Source organism: Lynx rufus, unplaced genomic scaffold (genome assembly GCF_022079265.1).
Source record: "Lynx rufus isolate CCGP_SWC_20201006 ecotype Redwood Valley unplaced genomic scaffold, mLynRuf1.p SCAF_11, whole genome shotgun sequence".
NCBI classification, from domain to species: domain Eukaryota; kingdom Metazoa; phylum Chordata; class Mammalia; order Carnivora; family Felidae; genus Lynx; species Lynx rufus.
In genome coordinates, this window is record NW_025814825.1 from 15,272,750 (window position 1) to 15,292,412 (window position 19,663).

At 35.6% G+C, this 19,663-nt stretch overlaps 1 protein-coding gene and 1 non-coding gene across 2 annotated transcripts in view; one reads left to right on the plus strand and one right to left on the minus strand.

Annotated features, from left to right (window-relative positions):
- Positions 1–19,663, minus strand: part of CFAP70 (cilia and flagella associated protein 70) — a 106,466-nt gene that overhangs the window by 66,909 nt on the left and 19,894 nt on the right. Inside the window, exons 3-8 of the mRNA XM_047072952.1 lie at positions 15,357–15,455; positions 15,117–15,196; positions 11,222–11,401; positions 8,906–9,088; positions 5,854–5,948; positions 1,658–1,757 (exon numbers count right to left, since the gene is read on the minus strand). Of these exons, the coding sequence (XP_046928908.1) occupies positions 1,658–1,757; positions 5,854–5,948; positions 8,906–9,088; positions 11,222–11,401; positions 15,117–15,196; positions 15,357–15,455 (737 nt within the window). The remainder of the gene's footprint in view (positions 1–1,657; positions 1,758–5,853; positions 5,949–8,905; positions 9,089–11,221; positions 11,402–15,116; positions 15,197–15,356; positions 15,456–19,663) is intronic.
- On the plus strand, positions 12,269–12,370 carry LOC124507351 (U6 spliceosomal RNA). Its single transcript, XR_006961005.1, has one exon. It is a non-coding gene; the product is annotated as a U6 spliceosomal RNA (small nuclear RNA).

A 19,663-nucleotide genomic window follows, 5' to 3' on the forward strand; every position in this document is an offset into this window, starting at 1 on the left:
AACATGTTAATAAATATAACTTAACATAATTTTTAATGCTTTGCCATAGAAAACTTTCATAGGGAAAAAATTTACTGAAAGAAAACACATTTAATTCCCGCAAAATTAAAAGTAATCTCTTTGATTTCACATATTACAATAAGTAGAATTTAGATTTGGGGCGTCTGGGTGGCTCAGTCGGTTTAGCATCCGACTTCGGCTCAAGTCATGATTTTGCGGTTTGCAGTTCATGAGTTTGAGCCCCATGTGGGACTCTGTGCTGACAGCTCAGAGCCAGGAGCCTGCTTCAGATTTTGTGTCTCCCTCTCTCTCTGCCCCACCCCGGCTCAGGCTCTGTCTCTCTCTCAAAAATAAATAAACATTAAAAAAGAAAAATTTTTTTAAAAAGTAGATTTAAAAGTCTTACATATATATATAATAACATTGTGTTGCTAAGGAAAGTTAGCAATGTATATTTTATATTACAAAGGGAGAAGTGGTTACTGGCAGTAGTATTTTTATTATGTAAAAATGTCTATTTTAAAAATCAAAAGGGGACGCCTGGGTGGCTGTCGGTTAAGCTTCCGACTTCGACTCAGGTCATGATCTCTAGGTTTATGAGTCCGAGCCCCGCGTTGGACTCTGTCCTGACAGCTCAGAGCCTGGAGCCTGCTTCAGATTCTGTGTCTCCCCACCTCTCAGCCACTTCCATGCTCATGCTCTGCCTCTCTCTGTCTCTCAATAATAAATAAACATTAAAAAAATTTTGTTTAAGATAAAAAAATAAAAATCAAAAGAATTTAGGTACTTGTTAATTGTCTGCTGTATACCATGAATCATGCTAGGTACTATAGAGGATACAAAGTAGTCTATGACAGTATTCCTACCCTAAGGGAGTTTATGTACAAACAGAAAAGACCAGACATGCACAAATAAAACAACAGAGAACATGTTCTAGGCTCACAAAGCTAGATCTTTTCAGAATAATGTACATCAATGAGCCCTATTACTCTAATTAGTAGGCTAAAACATTTTAAGTAGGTATGTTGAAAAGAAATTCAGGAAGATGTATTAGGTTGAGCCATATTCCCAATATTTAACTACTTTGACCTATAAAAATGGCTATTTTGTGTGGTTTTACCTATAGTAAAACCATTTTAAAGAGCTAAAGGGAAATAGGATGTCTAAGAATAAAGCCTAAACAGTTTTTAGTGGACAATAGGGAGCTAGGATGACCAGTCATCCTGATTTGCCAGGGACAGGAGATCTTCCTGGGACATGCGGTTTTCAGCACTAAAACCAGGAAACTACTTGACAAATCAGGTTAAGTTAGTCACCCTAGAGAGCATCCACATCAGTTCACACATTCCTTCTGTATCAGAACTAGAAGCAGAATAACAAGCACCTGGGTGGCTCAGTTTGGTTAAACATCTGACTTGGGCTCAGGTCATCATCCTGCAGTTCGTGGATTCAAGCCCCGTGTTGGGCTCTATGCTGACAGCTCAGAGCCTGGAGCCTGCTTTAGATTCTGCGTCTCCCTGCTCCTCCCCTGCCTGTGCTCAGTTTCTCTCTCTCAAAAATAAATAACCATTTAAAATTAAAAAATAAAGAAGCAGAATAATAGGTTGGGTCTGACCAGGCATTTCTTCTACAGCTATCATTAAGGGAACAAATTCACCTTATCAAATTTTGCAGCTTTCCCTTTGGGTACAGTAGTCAGAGGAACTCTTGTGATCTCTACAGGCCAAAAGCGGCAATCAACAATTCGCTTCTGAAAACTGCAAATTAAAAATCAGCCCATTAGAATTGTATGAAAAAATCAAGTTAGTATAATTTAAAGGGAAGACTCTTTTTAAAAGTAATGGAATACGCAAACATATATAAACATTTTTATTAGGTAGGTGGGTTGTTTTAAGCTTCCTAAATTTATAAAATTCCAAAAATAATTCTACTGTACTGCTAGCAGAAGCAAACTATACATTGTTGAGAGCAATCTGTAAATGTGAATCAAAAGCCTTAAAATGGTCATAATCTTTGACCCAGAAATTTCACTTCTAGTAATTTGTTCTAAAGAAATAATCAGACAAGTATGCAAATCATATAAAATATGTTTATACTGTGAAAATAGAGTAGCACTTACAGTGTCAGCTCTGACATGTAAGGAGCTTAGAAGTTGTTGCTCCTGTCCTCATAACAACAATAAGAAGCAGGTCAAACTGAAAAATCAATGACCTTTCTTAGATCCATCTAAGAATTAAGTTCATGGGGCAAATCACCACCATAAAATTTGGAGGAGAGGCAAGTACAGAGAATCACAGCTGACGTCAGTGTACAGGTCAGAGAAAGCAATGGAGTCAATAAGTTGTGGAAACACTTAAATGGTAATTTTGACAAATTGCTGGAGGCTGGATTAGCCAGAGTTATAGACTCCACACTTTTTTGGCTTTAAAACAAGGAGTCACTTCAGATATTCATGGTGAAGATATGAGAAAAATCCTCTTAAGTAGGAAGAAGGGAACAGTAAGCATTTTGAAATATGCCTGGAGTGTTACCCATAACAAATGCTTACCCTTTAAGGGAAACTATTTTACCAGAGTCTTATCTGATGCGGGAGAAGGGCAATTAGACAATTCTAGTTCTGTCTAGCCTTCTGTTTCACATAAGAAGTAAAAAGTACTATTAAACACTTCTGATTGTCACAGGCCAGGAAGTCAAACCCATTAAAATACTAAGTTTAATTACAGTATTTTAAAATACTTCCCCTTCCAAACACCTTATCACACCACACCAACAGGGTTCTGGTATAAGAACAGTGGATTTGAGAGGCTGCAAAACACAGACCCACTTTTAGGCAAACTCAAAGACAACAGGGGAGGAACAAAAAAGGAAACTGAAGCCTCTAGCATGTACAGTTACAGCAAACATTAAACACAGCACAGCTCCAAGCCACATTAACAGAAAACTTCACACTAAAAACCCTAATTACCTCATTTCTTATCACCCAATACATAATATCCAGGTTCCAATAAAAAATTACAAAGAATACTAAAAGGCAAGAAAAAATACTGAAGAGACACAACATAAGAACTAGACTCAGATATGACACAAAATTTCAAATGATTATATAGGGAATATTTTAATGTTTTTTAAATTTATTTTTGAAAGAGAGAGAGAGCGAGAGAGTGAGTGAGCACGAGTGGGGGAGGGACAGAAAGAGAGGGGGACAGAGGATCCGAAGCGGATCTGCACTGACAGCAGTGAGCCAGATGCAGGACTCAAACTCACGAACCTCAAGATCATGACCTGAGCTGAAGTCCAACGTTCAACTGCCTGAGCCACCCAGATGCCCCAATCATGTAGGGAATTTAAAATAATTATAATTAATATGTTAAGAGCACTAATGGAAAAAGTAGACAAACTGCAAATAATGTAATAGGGAGATGGAAATGTAAGCAGAGAGACGGAAACCCAAGAAAGAATAAAAAAGAAGTACTAGAAACAAGAAACACTGAAACGAAAATGAAGAATTCATTTGATGGACTTAGTAGATTGAACAATGCTGAGGAAATCATCAGTGAATTTGAAGATATGTCAATAAAAAATGCCCAAACTAAAATGGAAAGGAGAAAAAACATGAAAAAAAAATTAGAATATCCAAGAACTGTGGAACAATTATAGAAGATATAACAGGAATACCAGAGGAAAAAACAGAAAAAAGAACCAAAGAAATACGTGAAATCATAATGACTGAGAATTTTACTAAATTAATGACAGATACCAAACCACAGATACTGAAAGCTCAGAGAAGAGTAAGCATCATAAATACCAAAACAAAACAGAAAACAAACAAAAAAAACCCCTATGTCCAGGTATATCATATTCAAACTACAGAAAACCACAGAAAAAGAGAAAATATTTAAAGAAGACAGAGGGGAGAGAAACCACAAACACCTTACCTATAGAGGAACAAGAATAAGAGTTACATTGGATTTCTCTTCAGAAACCATGCAAGCAATAAGAGATGGAGTGAAATATTCAAAGTTTCTGGAAAAAAACACACCACCAACTTGGATTTCTGTATCCAGAGAATTATCCTTCAGAAGCGAAGGAGAGGGTGCCTGAGTGGCTCAACTGGTTAAGCGTCTGCTTTTGATCTCTGCTAAGGTCATGATTTCACGGTTTGTGAGATCAAGTCCTGTGTTGGGCTCTGTGCTGATGGTGCAGAGCCTGCCTGGGATTCTCTCTCCCTCTTTCTATGCCCCTCCCCAGCTTGTGCCCTCTCTCTCACACTGTCAAAATAAATAAACTAAAAAAAAAAAATCATAAAAAAAAGGAAGGAGAAATAAAGGCTTTCTCAACAAAAATGGAGAGAATATGTGGCCAGTAGGCCTGCCTTGCAAGAAATGCTAAAAGTTTTCAGAGAAAAAGAAAATGATATGGGTCAGAAACGTGGATCTACATTAAGAAAAGAAGAGAATCAGAGGACAAAATTAAGGTAAAATAAATTTTCAAATTTTTCTTATTTTTAATTGATCAAATAGATAACTACTCAAAGTAGTAAGAGCAACAATGTATCCTTAACAGAATATAAGCAAGTCAAACCCAACAATGTACATTTATATTTTTAATGTTTATTTATTTTTGAGAGAGAGAGCAAGAGAGAGCAAGGTAGGGGCAGAGAGAAGGAGACAGAGGATCCAAAGCAGGCTCTGCACTGACAGCAGAGAGCCCAATGCGGGGCTCAAAGCATGAACCATAATATCATGACCTGAGCTGAAGTCAGACACTTAACCGACTGAGCCACCCAGGCACCCCAACAATGTATATTTATACTATACACCACAGTCAAGTGGAGAACCAGAGGTATATAGGAATTCTGGGAAATGTCTGCTCAATTTTTCTGTAATTCTAACACTCTTCTTAAAAACAGCCTATGAATTGAAAAAGAAAACCAGAGTTGCTCATTCTAATTATATATATGTATTTTGATAGTCCCTTATTTATCATCTCTCCCTAACCGCCAGGTAACTGTGACAGAGACTGGTAGTTACCCACACAATATCAAGTGTCCTGTTCTTCTTTAGTATCTAACTCCTGATTTAGATTTTTTTTTAATGTTTATTTACTTTTGAGAGACAGAAACAGAGACAGAGCATGAGTAGGGGAGGGGCAGAGAGAGAGGGAGACACAGAATCCAAAGCAGGCTCCAGTCTCTGAGCTGTCAGCACAGAGCTCGACATGGGGCTTGAAACCATGAACCACAAGATCATGACCTGATCCCAAGACAGATGCTCAACCAACTGAGCTATGCAGGCACCCCTCTAACCCCTGATTTAGTCTGAATGACAATGACAATGTATAACAAAAACATAATTCCTAGCCTCTTTTGCATCTAGAGATGGCCATTGAGATATAAAACTGAAATTGTAAGTTTCTAGGAAGGCTCTATAAGAGGGTCTAAGATACCCAGCATGTATCCTTTTTTTATCCCTAAACACTCGCCCTTTCCAGCTTTCTGTGAGGAATGTGAATATGCAGGATAGAGCTCCAATGGCCATTTTGGACCATGAAACAACCTTGTGGATGGAAAGCACTTGTTAAAGAAGGTAGAGCAAAAACAAAGATGGAGCCTGTATACCTGATGGAGCTACACTGTGGAGCCACCATACATATCAGCTCTGGACTTGTTTTATATGAAAAAGGAATCAGAACCCACCATGAGTGAACCACGATCACTAAAAGCCTCTGTTGTTAGCAGATTTGGTGGAAGGGATTCTCAGATCACCCTAAATCAAATATAGATAAAATTAACAAAAGTAACATTTCTTCCCACCTCTAGTTGTTGCTTAGACATAATCCCCTTCCTCTTCCTACCTGACTACTGCAGGAGGATCAAGGTAGCAGCGACTTTCCAGGTCCCAAGTAATCCTTTTCTTTATGCACTCTGCTTGGTTCCTAAATTCCCTGTCCTGTAAAATAATAAGAGACTTTTGTTCTCTCCATGTGCCATGGTTTCATCCTGCTAAATCTGTAAGTAATTCTTTTAAGGGATTTGATCACAACACTATTACTATTACTATTACTATTACTATTACTATTACTATTACTATTACTCTTACTAGTATAACTACAACTACTACTGTAACTACTACCACATCTTAAATTTTAGGGTACTTTACTATTACTAAAGTACGTAAGATAATTTATATTACCTTCACATTAATTTAGTACTAAGTACCAAAAATTCACTCATATAATCTCAATCACTGATTCTCAACCTTGAATGCATATTAGAATTATCTGGGAGCTTTTAAAAAAATCAACACCTGGGCAGTGGTAATATATTTTTTTAATATTTATTTATTTTTGAGAGAGAGAGAGAGAGAGAGAGAGAGAGAGAGAGAGTGCAAGTGGCGGAGGGGCAGAGAGAGACAGAGGCACAGAATCTGAAGCAGGTTCCAGGCTCTAAGCTGTCAGCACAGAGCCCACAAGGGGCTCAAACCCACCAGACATGAGGTCATGACCTGAGCCAATATCGGTTGCTTAACCAACTGAGCCACCCAGGAGCCCCAGTGTAATATTTTGAAAGTAAATTCTTATGTCATTGATCTCAGTTAGGGCTTGGCCATTGCTATTGTTTTTTTTTTTAATTTGTTTTTTTAAATGTTTATTTCTTTTTGAGAGACAGAGTGCGAGTGCGGGAGGGGCAGAGAGGGAGGGAGGCATGGAATCTGAAGCAGGCTCCAGGCTCTGAGCTGTCAGCACAGAGCCTGACGTGGGGCTTGGACTCACAAACCACAGTATCATGACCTGAGACCAAGTTGGATGTAAAACAGACTGAGACACCCAGGTGCCCCATTGCTATTGTCTTAAAAGCTTTCCAGATGATTCAAGCGAGCAACCAGGCTTGAGAGCTAATGATCTAAAGTAAATATATATATATTATATATATAAATATATATATATGTATATGTATATACATATATTATATATATATAATGGGTTATTACTCAGCCAGCAAAACAAATGAAATTTGCCATTTGATGCAGATAAACTGTATTTTGCTAAGTGAAATAAGTCAGTCAGAGAAAGACAAATACCATATGATTTCACTTATATGTGAAATTTAAGAAACAAAACAGAAGAACATAGGGGAAGGAAGGAAAAAAAGAAAGAGGGAGGAAAACCATAAGAAACTATTAACTATAGAAACAAGCTAAGGGTTGCTGGAGGGGAGGTAGGTGAGGGAAGGGTTAAATGGGTGATGGGCAGCAAGGAGGGCACTGGTGATGAGCACTAGGTGTTATATGTAAGTGACGAATCACTAAATTCTACTCCTGAAACCAATATTACACTATATGTTAACTGGAATTTAAATAAAAACTTGAAACAAACAAAATTTAAAAATAAACTAAAATATAAGATCTAAATATATAAAATAAAGTATCTGATCTAAATGAAAGTATAAATCAAGAAACAGTATGAATATTCACTAATCACAATGATGAGAGAAGATACTGCACAATGTTTTTCAAATATTGCCAGATTTATTTCAACTATTTAAAATATTTAGTCAGATACTTAAAATAATTCAACCATCCTCATTTTACAAATAATTTTTATTGAATTTTTCCACTAATGATTATTAGCTCATTCAAGAAACATTTGCCAGTATGTTTGCAGCATTTTCTATGCTCTTGACAAGTATAAGTTGCAGTAAAATAGAAAGAAACAGGGAAACAAAGAAAGAAAATAAAAAAAGAAAGAAAGAAGGAGGGAAAGAGAAGGATGGAAGGAGGAAAGGAGGGAGGAATAAAAAGAAAAGAATAATTTCAACAACCTAAATGATCACCAATAGTAGACTGGTTAAGTGAATTTAAGTGTGTCTATATAATGTCATGTCATACAGCAAGTACAAATAAAGAAAGAAAAAGAATGATGGGCTGCCTGGGTCATTCAGTCAGTTAAGCGGCCAACTCTTAATTTCAGCTCACGTCATGATCTCATGGTGGTGAGATGGAACCCCACATCGGGCTCTGAGCTGGGCATGGAGCCTGCATGAGATTCTCCCTCTCTTCCTCTGACCTTTACCCACTTGCACTCTAGCTCTCTCTCAAAAAAAAAAAAAAGGAAAAAAGAAAAAGATAAAAGAAAAAGAATGAGAATGCTCTTTAAGTAGTGATGTGGAAATCACCAAGATCTACTAAAAAGCAAGTTGCAAAACAGTATGAGTATGCCACCAATAAGGAAAGAATACATGTATGTACTGTATGTACATATGTGTATATAAATCAAAACTGACATTTTCCCTGCTTTTAATATGATTAAGCACTCTATATACTCAGTTAAAAATAAACCTTTAAGAAAAATATAAATGAATAAATAAATAAATAAATAAATAAGTTAATTAATTTACACCCTCAGAGAAAATAAAAATAGCAGTGTCTTCCTGACAGGTTCTAGTTCTGAAAATAACAATATTTTGAATACTTTCTATAAATCTGGACTTCCTAAAGAAAAACAATTTTATCCCTGACTTTTACTATGCTGATGTCTGAGTCAGTCTTTCTGAAATCTATTCCTTTTTGCATTCTTTGCAAGGAAACTTTGCTCTTCTAAATATTTTTGTTTGTGAGTCTTTCTTTCTTCCTTTGAGTATATATATTTGCTTTTATATGCATGACTATGATCATATTATTGCCTACTCAAAAGTTCATAAATTCAAAATAAAATAAAGAGTAAATTTGAATTTAATAAACTATTTTGTTTGTTGAACTTAAGAAGTTAGGAGACATTTTCATCAGAATTAGACAATTGTTTTATTTTAACAAGTAACAGATTTATATAAATTAGAGTGATTCAAAAAATGTCTTACCATCTGTCTATGCACTTAGTTTGTCTCAAAAAAAGTACATAATTCTCTCACCTCAGGGTGATTGAGTTCTCCTTCTTCTTCCTCATAGGGCCCACCAATAATGAAAGCATTAGGAATGTCATTAGCTCCTGGAGCCAGAATGTTGGCAATTGGCCATTTTTTAGGCCGGGGAACAGGTTCTCTTTCCCCTCCAATCTTCAGAGTTCCATTCTTGAACAAAATGGGATAGTCTTTCTACAGAATAAATTATCATACATCAGGAAGTTTTGTAAAAGAGTTCAAAATGAACAAAAAAGTTTATTGAAGTATATTTTCAGTGTAATGTTGGGTATTATCTAACAGACCTTCCTTTTGTGATTATCTGATTCTGTATTTGTGCTGTTTTATAATTCTTTAATTTATAAAAAAAAATAGTAACAATGCAAGTTATTCTTGTCCATAGATATGCAAACATATTTTGTTCAGTGGAGAAATAATCAATTATTGACCTGTGGCTGATGATGAGTTTAGAATTATTAGGAAATTCATCTCAACATTCCTGATTGCTTATATATGGGTGTTTTTTCCCCCAATTCTCCTTTGAACTGGTTTAAAACCCTTTTGTCATTTTATATTTATATGAGAGTTATGATATACCTTTTTAAAAACTACCTTTTTAAAAACAAACAAATCTGACAAGGGTTAACAATATAGGCACTTCATATCTATAATTTATCTAATATATACTTGTAAAAGAAAATTAACAAAGATGTAAATAGGCAATTTGTAGAAAGGGAAATTAGAAAATCCAATGTTTATATAAAAACATGCTAGATAACCTTAATAATAACTGAGATGCACATTAAAACTATGAGATATCATTTTAAAACACAGATTGGCAAAATCAGTCTGAAAATATCAAGCACTGGCAATATTGTAAAGGGTATGGTATTCTTATACATAGTTGATGGAAGTATAAATTGGTATAACTGTGAAAAGCAATATTGCAGTCTCCAGTAAATTTAAAATTGTCATACCCTATAACTCAACAATTCTAGTTCTTTGGGAAGAACTTTTGTGACAGAAAGGCATTTCTGGAATGGCAGAGTAAGGACCTCTGAAAATTTGCTCCTCCACAGAAATGAGAATGCTGGCAAAAACTTCAAAATTAAGCATACCATGACCATTCAATGGAGAAAGGACAGTCTTTTCAATAAATGGTGCTGAGAAAACTAATTATCCACATGCAAAAATATCAAGTTATATCCTTACCTTAAACAACATACAAAAATTAACTCAAAATGGTTCAAAGGCCTAAATCTAAGAGCTAAAACTATAAAACGTTTAGAAGAAAACACAGGGGGGAAAACCTTTTGACATTGGATTAAGCAATGATTTCTTGGTTATGGCACCAAAGGCAGAGACAATAAAAGAAAAAAAATAGATAAATTGGACTTCATCAAAATTAGGAATTTTGTGCAGCAAAATATACTAACAACAAAGTAAAGAATGGGAGAAAATATTTACAAGTCACATACCTGATAACAGATTAATAGGTAGGATATATAAAGTACTTTTAAAACTCAACAACAAAAAACAACCAGATTCAAAAATGGGCAAAACACTTGAATAAACATTTCCCCCCAAAAAGATATACAAATGGCAATGTAAGGAGGGGAAAAGATGCTCAACATCATCAGTCCTTAGGTAAATGCAAATCTAAAACACAAGGAAATGCCACTTCATATCTGTAAGGATAAGTATTATCAAAAAAACAAACAACAACAACAAAAAAAAAACCCCAGAAAATACTAGATATTGATGAGGATATGGAGAAATTGGAACCCTTTACACTGCTGGTGGGAATGTGAATAGTGAAGAGGAATTGGAGGGTTCTATGCTGAAATGTAAATTGCAATAGAACATCTGAGAGTATTAACTAATTATACCTTTTAGCAAGCAACTTTGAAATATCTATCAAGAGCCTCAAAAAATCCATATACGATTACTCTATAGAAATTTGGACTAAGAAAATAACCTGAAATTAAGACAAAGTTTTATATAATTAAGTACATTGTATAAAATCCACAAAATATATGCATAAAAGTAATGTGTAGCAATATATTAAAATTATCAATTTTAAAATGTTTTACATATTTTCCACCATAAATATGTATTTATTGATACAAATTATATGCAATGTATATTACATATAACATGTAAACTATAGATATCTATATATAAAACATTAGAAAACTTTATTTTTTTAAGCCTAAAATAAATTTCCTCAATTAATAGAGCTTGCTTTGAATGAAATCTTAGCAGGTAAGGAAGAGATGACCATATGAGTGTTTAAATCTATCTAAATATCTGGCTGTAGGGCTTTACCTCTCCAACTGATGGAACTTGCAGACCAACCATGTAGTTCTGCAGAGGCCCTACTGGAATGAAAGATTCAGGCACAGAGTAGGCAGCCTCCAATGTGACCTTCAGTAGATTGCCTCCTAAAATCTGTGCTGTGGTCAATAAGGGCTCTGCCACAAATACTTTAACTTCAAGACTGCACTGCTGGAAAAAAATAAAATTATGCAGCATTTTGCAAATGCAAGAGGCCTCCCCACCCTTTTTTTCATTATCTCATTTGAATCTCATATCACTATTCAAGGTAAGAAGGTCAAGTTTAATTATTTCCATATAGAGGCTTCAAATAACTTTCTCTAGGTCCCATAAGTTAGAACTATAGCCTAGATGAGAATCTTATTCCTAAGCTAGAGGCCTTTCCCTTCTACCATACTCAGGTCACACATGTATACAAATACACATAGAAGAGGAATCAGAAGGTTCTATAATGAAATGTTAATAGTAGTTTCACATGAGTGAGATTGAGCTGCTTTTTTTTGCTAGTTTATATTCTGTGACTATTTCTGTAACTTAAATGTAGTACTTTTTTTTTAAATTTTAGGTTTTTTACTAAGTATTTGAAAATCATATTCTTTACTATATTTCTATTTTTCACAGATGAGAAAGTATTTCTTGGTCCCATGAACGAGCTCAAAAATGAATTTTTCAGAAGAGCTGCCAAGGATTTGATGTTAGTGATATATCCAAATAGGGCTGTCATGACTTTTTCAACTAGAGAGGAGAAAGATAATTTGTTCATTTTTTAATTTTATTTCTTAGGAATCAACATTAATAAGAATAATTGATATTATTGTTAAAGAATTTTGTATTCCACTAATGAGAAATTTCCAAGTTATATCTCCAATATAAATTCTGATTTGGCAACGTGCTATTTAACAAGAAAACTGTTTTTTCAAATATATATGTATATACCCATATAGATAGATAGATATAGATACAGATATAGATACATATGTATATATCTGACATTTTCACACAGGATGCCATAAAAAGTATCTTTACACACAGGATACATAAAAAGTAGCTTTAAAATGTGTATTGGCTGGAACAATACAGAGATTAGCATGTCCCCTCCACAAGGATGACATGCAAATTCATGAAGCATTCCATATAAAAATAAAATAAAGTAAAATAAAATAAAATGTGTATTGGTTGCTAATTATATGCCAGGCACTTTACCACAGCATTAGGAATATAAAGATAGGGACACCTGTGCGGCTCAGTCATTCAGCATCCAAGTCTAGATTTCGGCTCAAGTCATGATCTCATGGTTCGTGGGATCAAACCCCACGTGGGTTCTGTGCTGACAACATGGAGCCTGCTTGGGATTCTTCCTTTCCCTCTCTCTCTGCCCCTCCTCGCACACACACGTGCATGCTCTCTCTCTCTCAAATAAGCAAATAAACTTAAAAAAAAAAGCAATATAAAGATAAAGGAGATGTGGCTCTTTTTATTATGGGATTCATATTATAATTCCATGATTTATGGTAAATGCTATAAAAGAGACCTGTATAAAATGCCCTAGTCCCTAGTCAAGGAGCACCAAGGAGGAAGTGAATAATTAATTATTGGGGTGGGGAGAAGTGAGAAATGGTGACGTCTGAAGTGACTTACAAAATGAGTAAGAGTTTGCAATTTAGATAAGCAGGAAAAGGAAAGAAAATAATTCTGAACAAAAAGAAGAGTTTATGTAAAAGAGGATTGAAATAGCATGGTATATTCAGTTCAGATGTAAGTAGTTCAGGATTTTATAATATAAAACATAATGAGGGGAGTCTGAGAGATGTGACTGAACAAGTGTCAGACTCCTATTATAAAAGCTGTTGCATGACTGCTAGGGAATCTAGACCTTAACATGTAAGCAGTGGGGGAATCCATGAACTACATAGTACTGAGCAGGGGATGAGATGTGATCATATTCCCTTGTAAGCCACCCTGCAAACACCCTTCCACACATGGGAAGGCGAAACTGGGGGAGGCAAGGGTAGTTACAAGGCTACTTGTAATGTTCCAATGAGAGATTATAAGGCAATAAAGAGTGGGGATAAAGCTAAGGAGAGTCCAGAGGACTTAGAAGGTATAAAAGGCTAGATTTGCTAAAAGGCAGATTTGGGGATTGGTTGTATTTAGGGTCCAAGGGAATTTTTTTTAAGTTTATTTATTTACCTTTTGAGAGAAAGAGAGCACATGTCCATGAGAGAGAGAGAGAGAGAGAGAGAGAGAGAGAGAGAGAGACAAGGAGGGAGAGGGAGAGGGAGAGGGAGAGAGAGAATCCCAAGCAGGCTCCATACAGTCAGTGCAGAGCCCAACAAGGGGCTTGATTTCACGAACGGCAAGATAATGACTTAAAGCAAGAGTCAGCCACTTAACCAGCTGAGCCACCTAGGCACCCCAAAGGAAAGCAGATTTTAAGAAAGAGAGGCATTGAAGAATGTCATACCTCTGATCAATCAATACGTCTCTGGAAGGATAAGTAAAATGTCCCTAAGGTTTCTAATTTGTATCACTCAATCAATCAAGACAAGGAATACTTGAAGATGAATTGGAACTTCTTTTCCATGAACAGGTTTATATCATTTTACTCTTTGATTCTTGAGAATCATCAGTGTAATGCTTAAATATAAAATTAGTGCAAATTCTGGGGGCGCCTGGCTGGCTCAGTCAGAAGAGTATGCAACTCTTGATCTCAGGGTCATGAGTTTGAACCCCAAGTTCAGTATACAGATTACTTAAATAAATAAAACTTAATAAATAAAATAAAATGAGAATTCTCAAACAAATAGAAATTGTCATATTTTTTCACTGAGTGTGTAAAACAAGTGAACACAGGAATACTATGAGCAAATATCCTAAGGACTAATAACCCATTTGACTTTTCTTCTAAAGATATGTAAGGAAAATCAACAGTATACATAGGCAGGGACATGGAACCAAGAAAGGCAGACTGAGCTCAAATATATACCTCTTTCTAGCACAAATCACATGAAATGACAGAAAAATACTAAATTATATCTTTAGAGCCAATAAAAGGATAATGCTATAATATCCTTGGAAAATAAGAAATGCCATCACTAGACTACATAGTTTTAGTAATCTTAGAAAGACAGAGAGCAAATTAAATCAGATATTAAACAAAACCAAAAACAAACAAACAAAAACTGAGAAGAAACCAACCACAGCCTAAATAAGAGGGAAAGAACCACAGGAGATGCAGGAGTGGATTACGGCAGCTCCAAGGTCAGAATCAACAAGAAGCAGGGAGGACCTACAGTAGCGGTTAATTAGGGAACTGCATTTGAAATAGTCGGGTCATTTGAGCCTTCCTCTCTCTTTTACTTGTGCAAAACAGAAGGCACCTGGGTATCTGCTGAAAGTGAGTGCACTTGCACCAGAGTGGCAAAAGTAATGCCCCAAGAAGCTACCAATCCCCAGGAAGAATGGAAAACAAAGCCCAGAAGACACCAGTGGCACAGACTACCAATTCAGGCTCACTATGCCAGAAAGTGTTTTAGGTGCATTCATATATTATTCAATTTAATCCATCAGGACATAGCTCAAGAGCATTTCCATGGTTAAGCCTTCCTTACATGTACCCCTGGGCAAAATGACCAATAACTATTCTGTTCCCACATGCCCCATTCCACCATCTAATCACACTGATTATAATCCATGGTGTGTAGATTATGAACTCCTAAAGTAGGACTCTGCCTTATTTATCTTTGTTTCCCAGAATTTAACGCTATGTGTGCCTGTGAAAAGAAGACACCTGATGAACTGGACTCAAATAAATTGAACCTTTATAGCAAATAGACTTGGTAGACTAAACGGCTAGCTGAAAGTTGAGATTTAAAACTCTGATTACCTTAGCACCTGATCGAAGAGATTCTAAAGGCGAGCCTGGCACAGGGTGCAAGGGGATTATTGTTTCAAATGAACTTTCTCCTGCAAGAAGAAGGCAAAGTCAAGTCATAGAAGGAAAGGTTAGGCAGAGATAAATGTGCTCATCTTTTTATTAAGTCCCTCAAATTCACTGAGGGACTTCACTGGAGCTAAATTTTATGAGCTTTGCTATATCTGCTATTGAGCAAATCACACATCTGACCTTCCAGTAAAGGAAGAAGGTCCACCACAGCTTGACCAAGAATTAAGGTCTTCTCATCTTTCTGTTTCTTTTCCTTTGGTAAAACTTCAGTCATAGTTACTAGAAAAATCAAAACAAAGAAAATGAGAACACGTCTGGGTCATCCATCAGATAACCCTGGTGCAGCTAACAAAGCATTGTCAAAGAAATTTAAGAGAAATCAACTTGAAACTTGAGAAGGCACCATTATTAGTGACTTCTGGTGGAAAATACTGAACCACCCAAGCGACCTATTAAACTTTTTGCATACAAGTTATAGTAAAAAATGGACTTTACATCATAATCGGTACACACATATAAAAGTAACTGATACATATGATTAAAACAAAGTTCCATGTAATATTCATCCTTAATAACTGAAAACCCTTAGATATTTTCTATTCTATTTCATGTGTAAGAAATTACTGGTCATGGGGCGCCTGAGTGGCTATGTCATTTAAGGGTCCAACTCTTGGTTTCGGCTCAGGCCATGATCTCACAGTTTGTGTGTGTGAGGCCCGCATCGGGCTCCATGCTGACAGTGTGGAGCCTGCTTGGGATTCTCCCTCTCTCTCTGCCCCTCCCCTGCTCACGTGCTCTGTCTCTCTCTCTCTCTCAAAATAAATAAACTTAAAAAAAATACTGGTCACAATCCCCTTCAATTGATTTTAGGAATGACTACACAGTCGCAATCTGCAATTTGAACAATACTGTTCTAGATCTTTTGCCTAGCATACGGCTTAGCAGACCTTAGAGTGATTGATAGAGCCCCAAGGTATGTACCAGGTTTTTCACTGCAGCATTACTCTGTGTATGTGCTTAATATTTGCTATGAAAAATTTGAAATATATGAAAAGTTAGGGAGATTAGTATACTGAATGAATACTATATAGTCATCACCTAGATTTAACAATAGTTAAATATTGTCATATTTGTTTCATCTATTCTTGTTTGCTGAAATACTTTCAAGTAAATTACAAACATCATGATATTTTACCCCTAAAGTATACAAATTCAAAACATGGCATTTTCCTACATAATCACAATAACTTTATCAATCTAGCAAGTGTATAATAAATTAAATGTAATTCCTTAATTCATCTAATGTCCAGTCTACATTTAATATTTCTCAATTATTCCAAAATTTATTTTGTAGCTGTTTTGTTCAAACTAGGATCCAATCAAAGACCACATGTTGCATTTGGTTCTCATGTTTCTTATATTTCTTTTCATTTAGAACAGTTTTCCTCCCACATACTTTTTTCTATGACACTGATTTGTTGAAGACATCAGGCCAATTGTTTTACAGAATGTCTCATTTTCTGGATTTGTCTCCCCTTTTCCAAAATTAAATTCCAAATTAAATTCCTTTTAATTTGTTTCTCAGTTCTTGTTTCCTGTAGACTTAGGTTCATCTTCAGTATTTTTGGCAAAGATAATACAATTTGATAACATACCTGCCTATGTAGTATGTTATCAAACTCTGTGATCTTTGTTTTCAAAAGATGAAAATATTTCAAATGGCAAAATATTCTTTTTTTAATGTCTGTATTTTATTGTGGTAACAACACATTACATAAAATTTACCATCTACCCATAGGTGTACAGTCAATGGCATTATACACACTCACACTTGATTATTGTTATTTATAATCTTAATGTGTTTTTTAATGTTTATTTATTTTTGAGAGAGAGAACATTAGCAGGGGAGGGGCAGAGAGCTTGGGGGACAGAGCATCCCAAGCGAACTCCACTCTGACAGCAGACAGACCGATGTGGGGCTCGAACTCACAAAATGTGAGATCATGACCTGAGCTGAAGTCGAGTGCTCAACTGACTGAGCCACCCAGGTACCTCTATTACTATTTGTTTTCAGGGTTTATATATCTTGAGAGAGAGAGGGTGTGTGCACGTGCACAGAGAAGTGGCAGGGGGAGAGAGAGAGAGAGAGTGAGAGAGAGAGAGAATCCTAAGCAGGCTCCATGCTGTCAGCACAGAGTCCCACTTGGGGATCGATCCCACAAACCACAAGATCATAACCTGAGCTGAAATCAAGAACTGGACGCTCAACTGACTGAACCCCCCAAGTGCCCCAAACACATTTACACTTTTGTGCAACCATCACCACTCTCCATCTCCATAACTCTTCTCATCTTCTAAAATTGGAACTCTATATCTATTAATTATTCCCATTCTCCCCCTCCTACTGGACAGAGGATCCTTCCTATCCCTATGTATTTGATTACTCTAGGTACCTCATACAGCATTGGTCTTTTTGTGACTGGCTTCTTTCAGTTAGCAAAATGTCCTCAAATTTCATCCATTTTGTAGCATATGTCATACTTTCCTTTTTAAGGATGAATAATATTCAATTGTATACATGTCACATTTTGCTTATCCATTCTGTCAATAGACATGTAGATTCCTTACACATTTTACCTTTTGTGAATAATGCTGCTATGAACATCAGTGTACAAATATTTCTTTGAGACCCTGCTTTCAAATCTTTTGGATATATTCTCAGAGGTAAAATTGCTGGATCATATGATAATTATATTTTTAATTTTTTGAGGAACTAGCAGTTTCCACAGTGACTGTTCTATTTTACATTCCCACCAAACACAGATTCCAATTTGTCCACATCCTTGTCAACGCTTGTTTTCTGTTTGTTTGTTTTTTTATAGAAACCATCCTAATATGTAAGAGGTGATATCTCATTGTAGTTTGGGGTTGCATTTCTATAATGATTAGTGATGTTGCACATTTTTCATGTGGTCATTACCCATTTGTAGATCTTTGGAGAAAGTTCTATTCAAGTCCTTTGTCCATTTTTGAATCAGGTTGGTTTTTGTTGTTATATTCTGAATATTAATTTCTTATCAGATACATGATTTGTAAATATTTTTCTCCCATTCTGTGGGCTGCCTTTTTACTCTGTAGGTAGTGTCTTTTAAGGCACAAGATATTTAAATTTTCATAAAGTCCAATTTCTTCCTTCCTTCCTTCCTTCTTTTCTTTTGTTCTTTCTTTCTTTCTCTCTCTTTCTTTTTCTTTCTTTTGTTCTTTCTTTCTTTCTTCCATCTGTCTTTCTGTCTTTCTCTTTTTTTCTTTTGTTACCTGTGCCTTTAGTATCCTATCCAATAAATCATTACCAAATCTAACATCATGAAGCTTTGTCCTTTATATTCTTCGAAGCGTTTTATTGTTTCAAGTCTTGCATTTAGGTTCTTTATCCATCCTGAATTAATTTTACATATAGTGTTAGGTCCAACTTCTTTCTTCTGTATGTGGATATCTAGTTTTCCTAGCACCTGTTGTTGAAAAGACTGCCTTTTCCTTATTAAATGGTCTTGGCACTCTTGTTAAAAATCATTTGACCATATGTGTGAGGGTTTATTTCTGGGCTCTCTATTCTATTCCATTGTTCTATATGTCTCTCTTTCTGCCAACATACTTTTTTGATTACTCTAGTTTCATATTAAGTTTTGAAAACAGTGAATAAGAGACCTCAAACTTTGCTCTTTTTCAAGATTGTTTGGCTATTTGGGGTGTCTTGGAATACATATGAATTCTAGGTTGGGTTTTTCTATTTCTGCAAAAACAAAAATTGGTATTTTGATAGTGATAGAATTGAATCTGTAGATCACTTTGGGTAGTATTGGCATTTTAACAATATTAACTTTTCCAATTTATGAATATGGGATGTGTTTCAATTCATTTGTGTCATCTTTAATTTCTTTCAGCAATGTTTTGTAGTTTTCATTATACAAGTCTTTCATCTTCTTGGTTAAGTTTTTTTTTTTCTTTTTTCTTTTCAAAAAATTTTTTTTAATGTTTATGTATTTCTGAGACAGAGAGAGACAGAGCATGAGCGGGGAAGGGGCAGAGAGAGAGGGAGGCACAGAATCAGAAGCAGGCTCCAGGCTCCGAGCTGTCAGCACAGATCCTGACACAGGGCTCGAACTCACAAACCATGAGATCATGACCTGAGCTGAAGTCGGTCGCTCAACCGACTGAGCCACCCAGACACCTCACTTCTTGGTTAAGTTAATTCTTAGATATTTTATTCCTTTTGATGGAATTCATTTATAACTCACTTTTCATGTTGCTCATTGTTAGTATATAGAAATGCAACTGCTATTTGTATGCTGAATTTGTATCCTGGTGCTTTACCAAAGTCATTTATTCCAACAATTGTGTGTGTATGTGTGTGTGTGTGTGATCTTTGTTTTCTACATATATGATCATATAATCTGCAACAGAGATCATTTTACTTGTTCCTTTCCAAT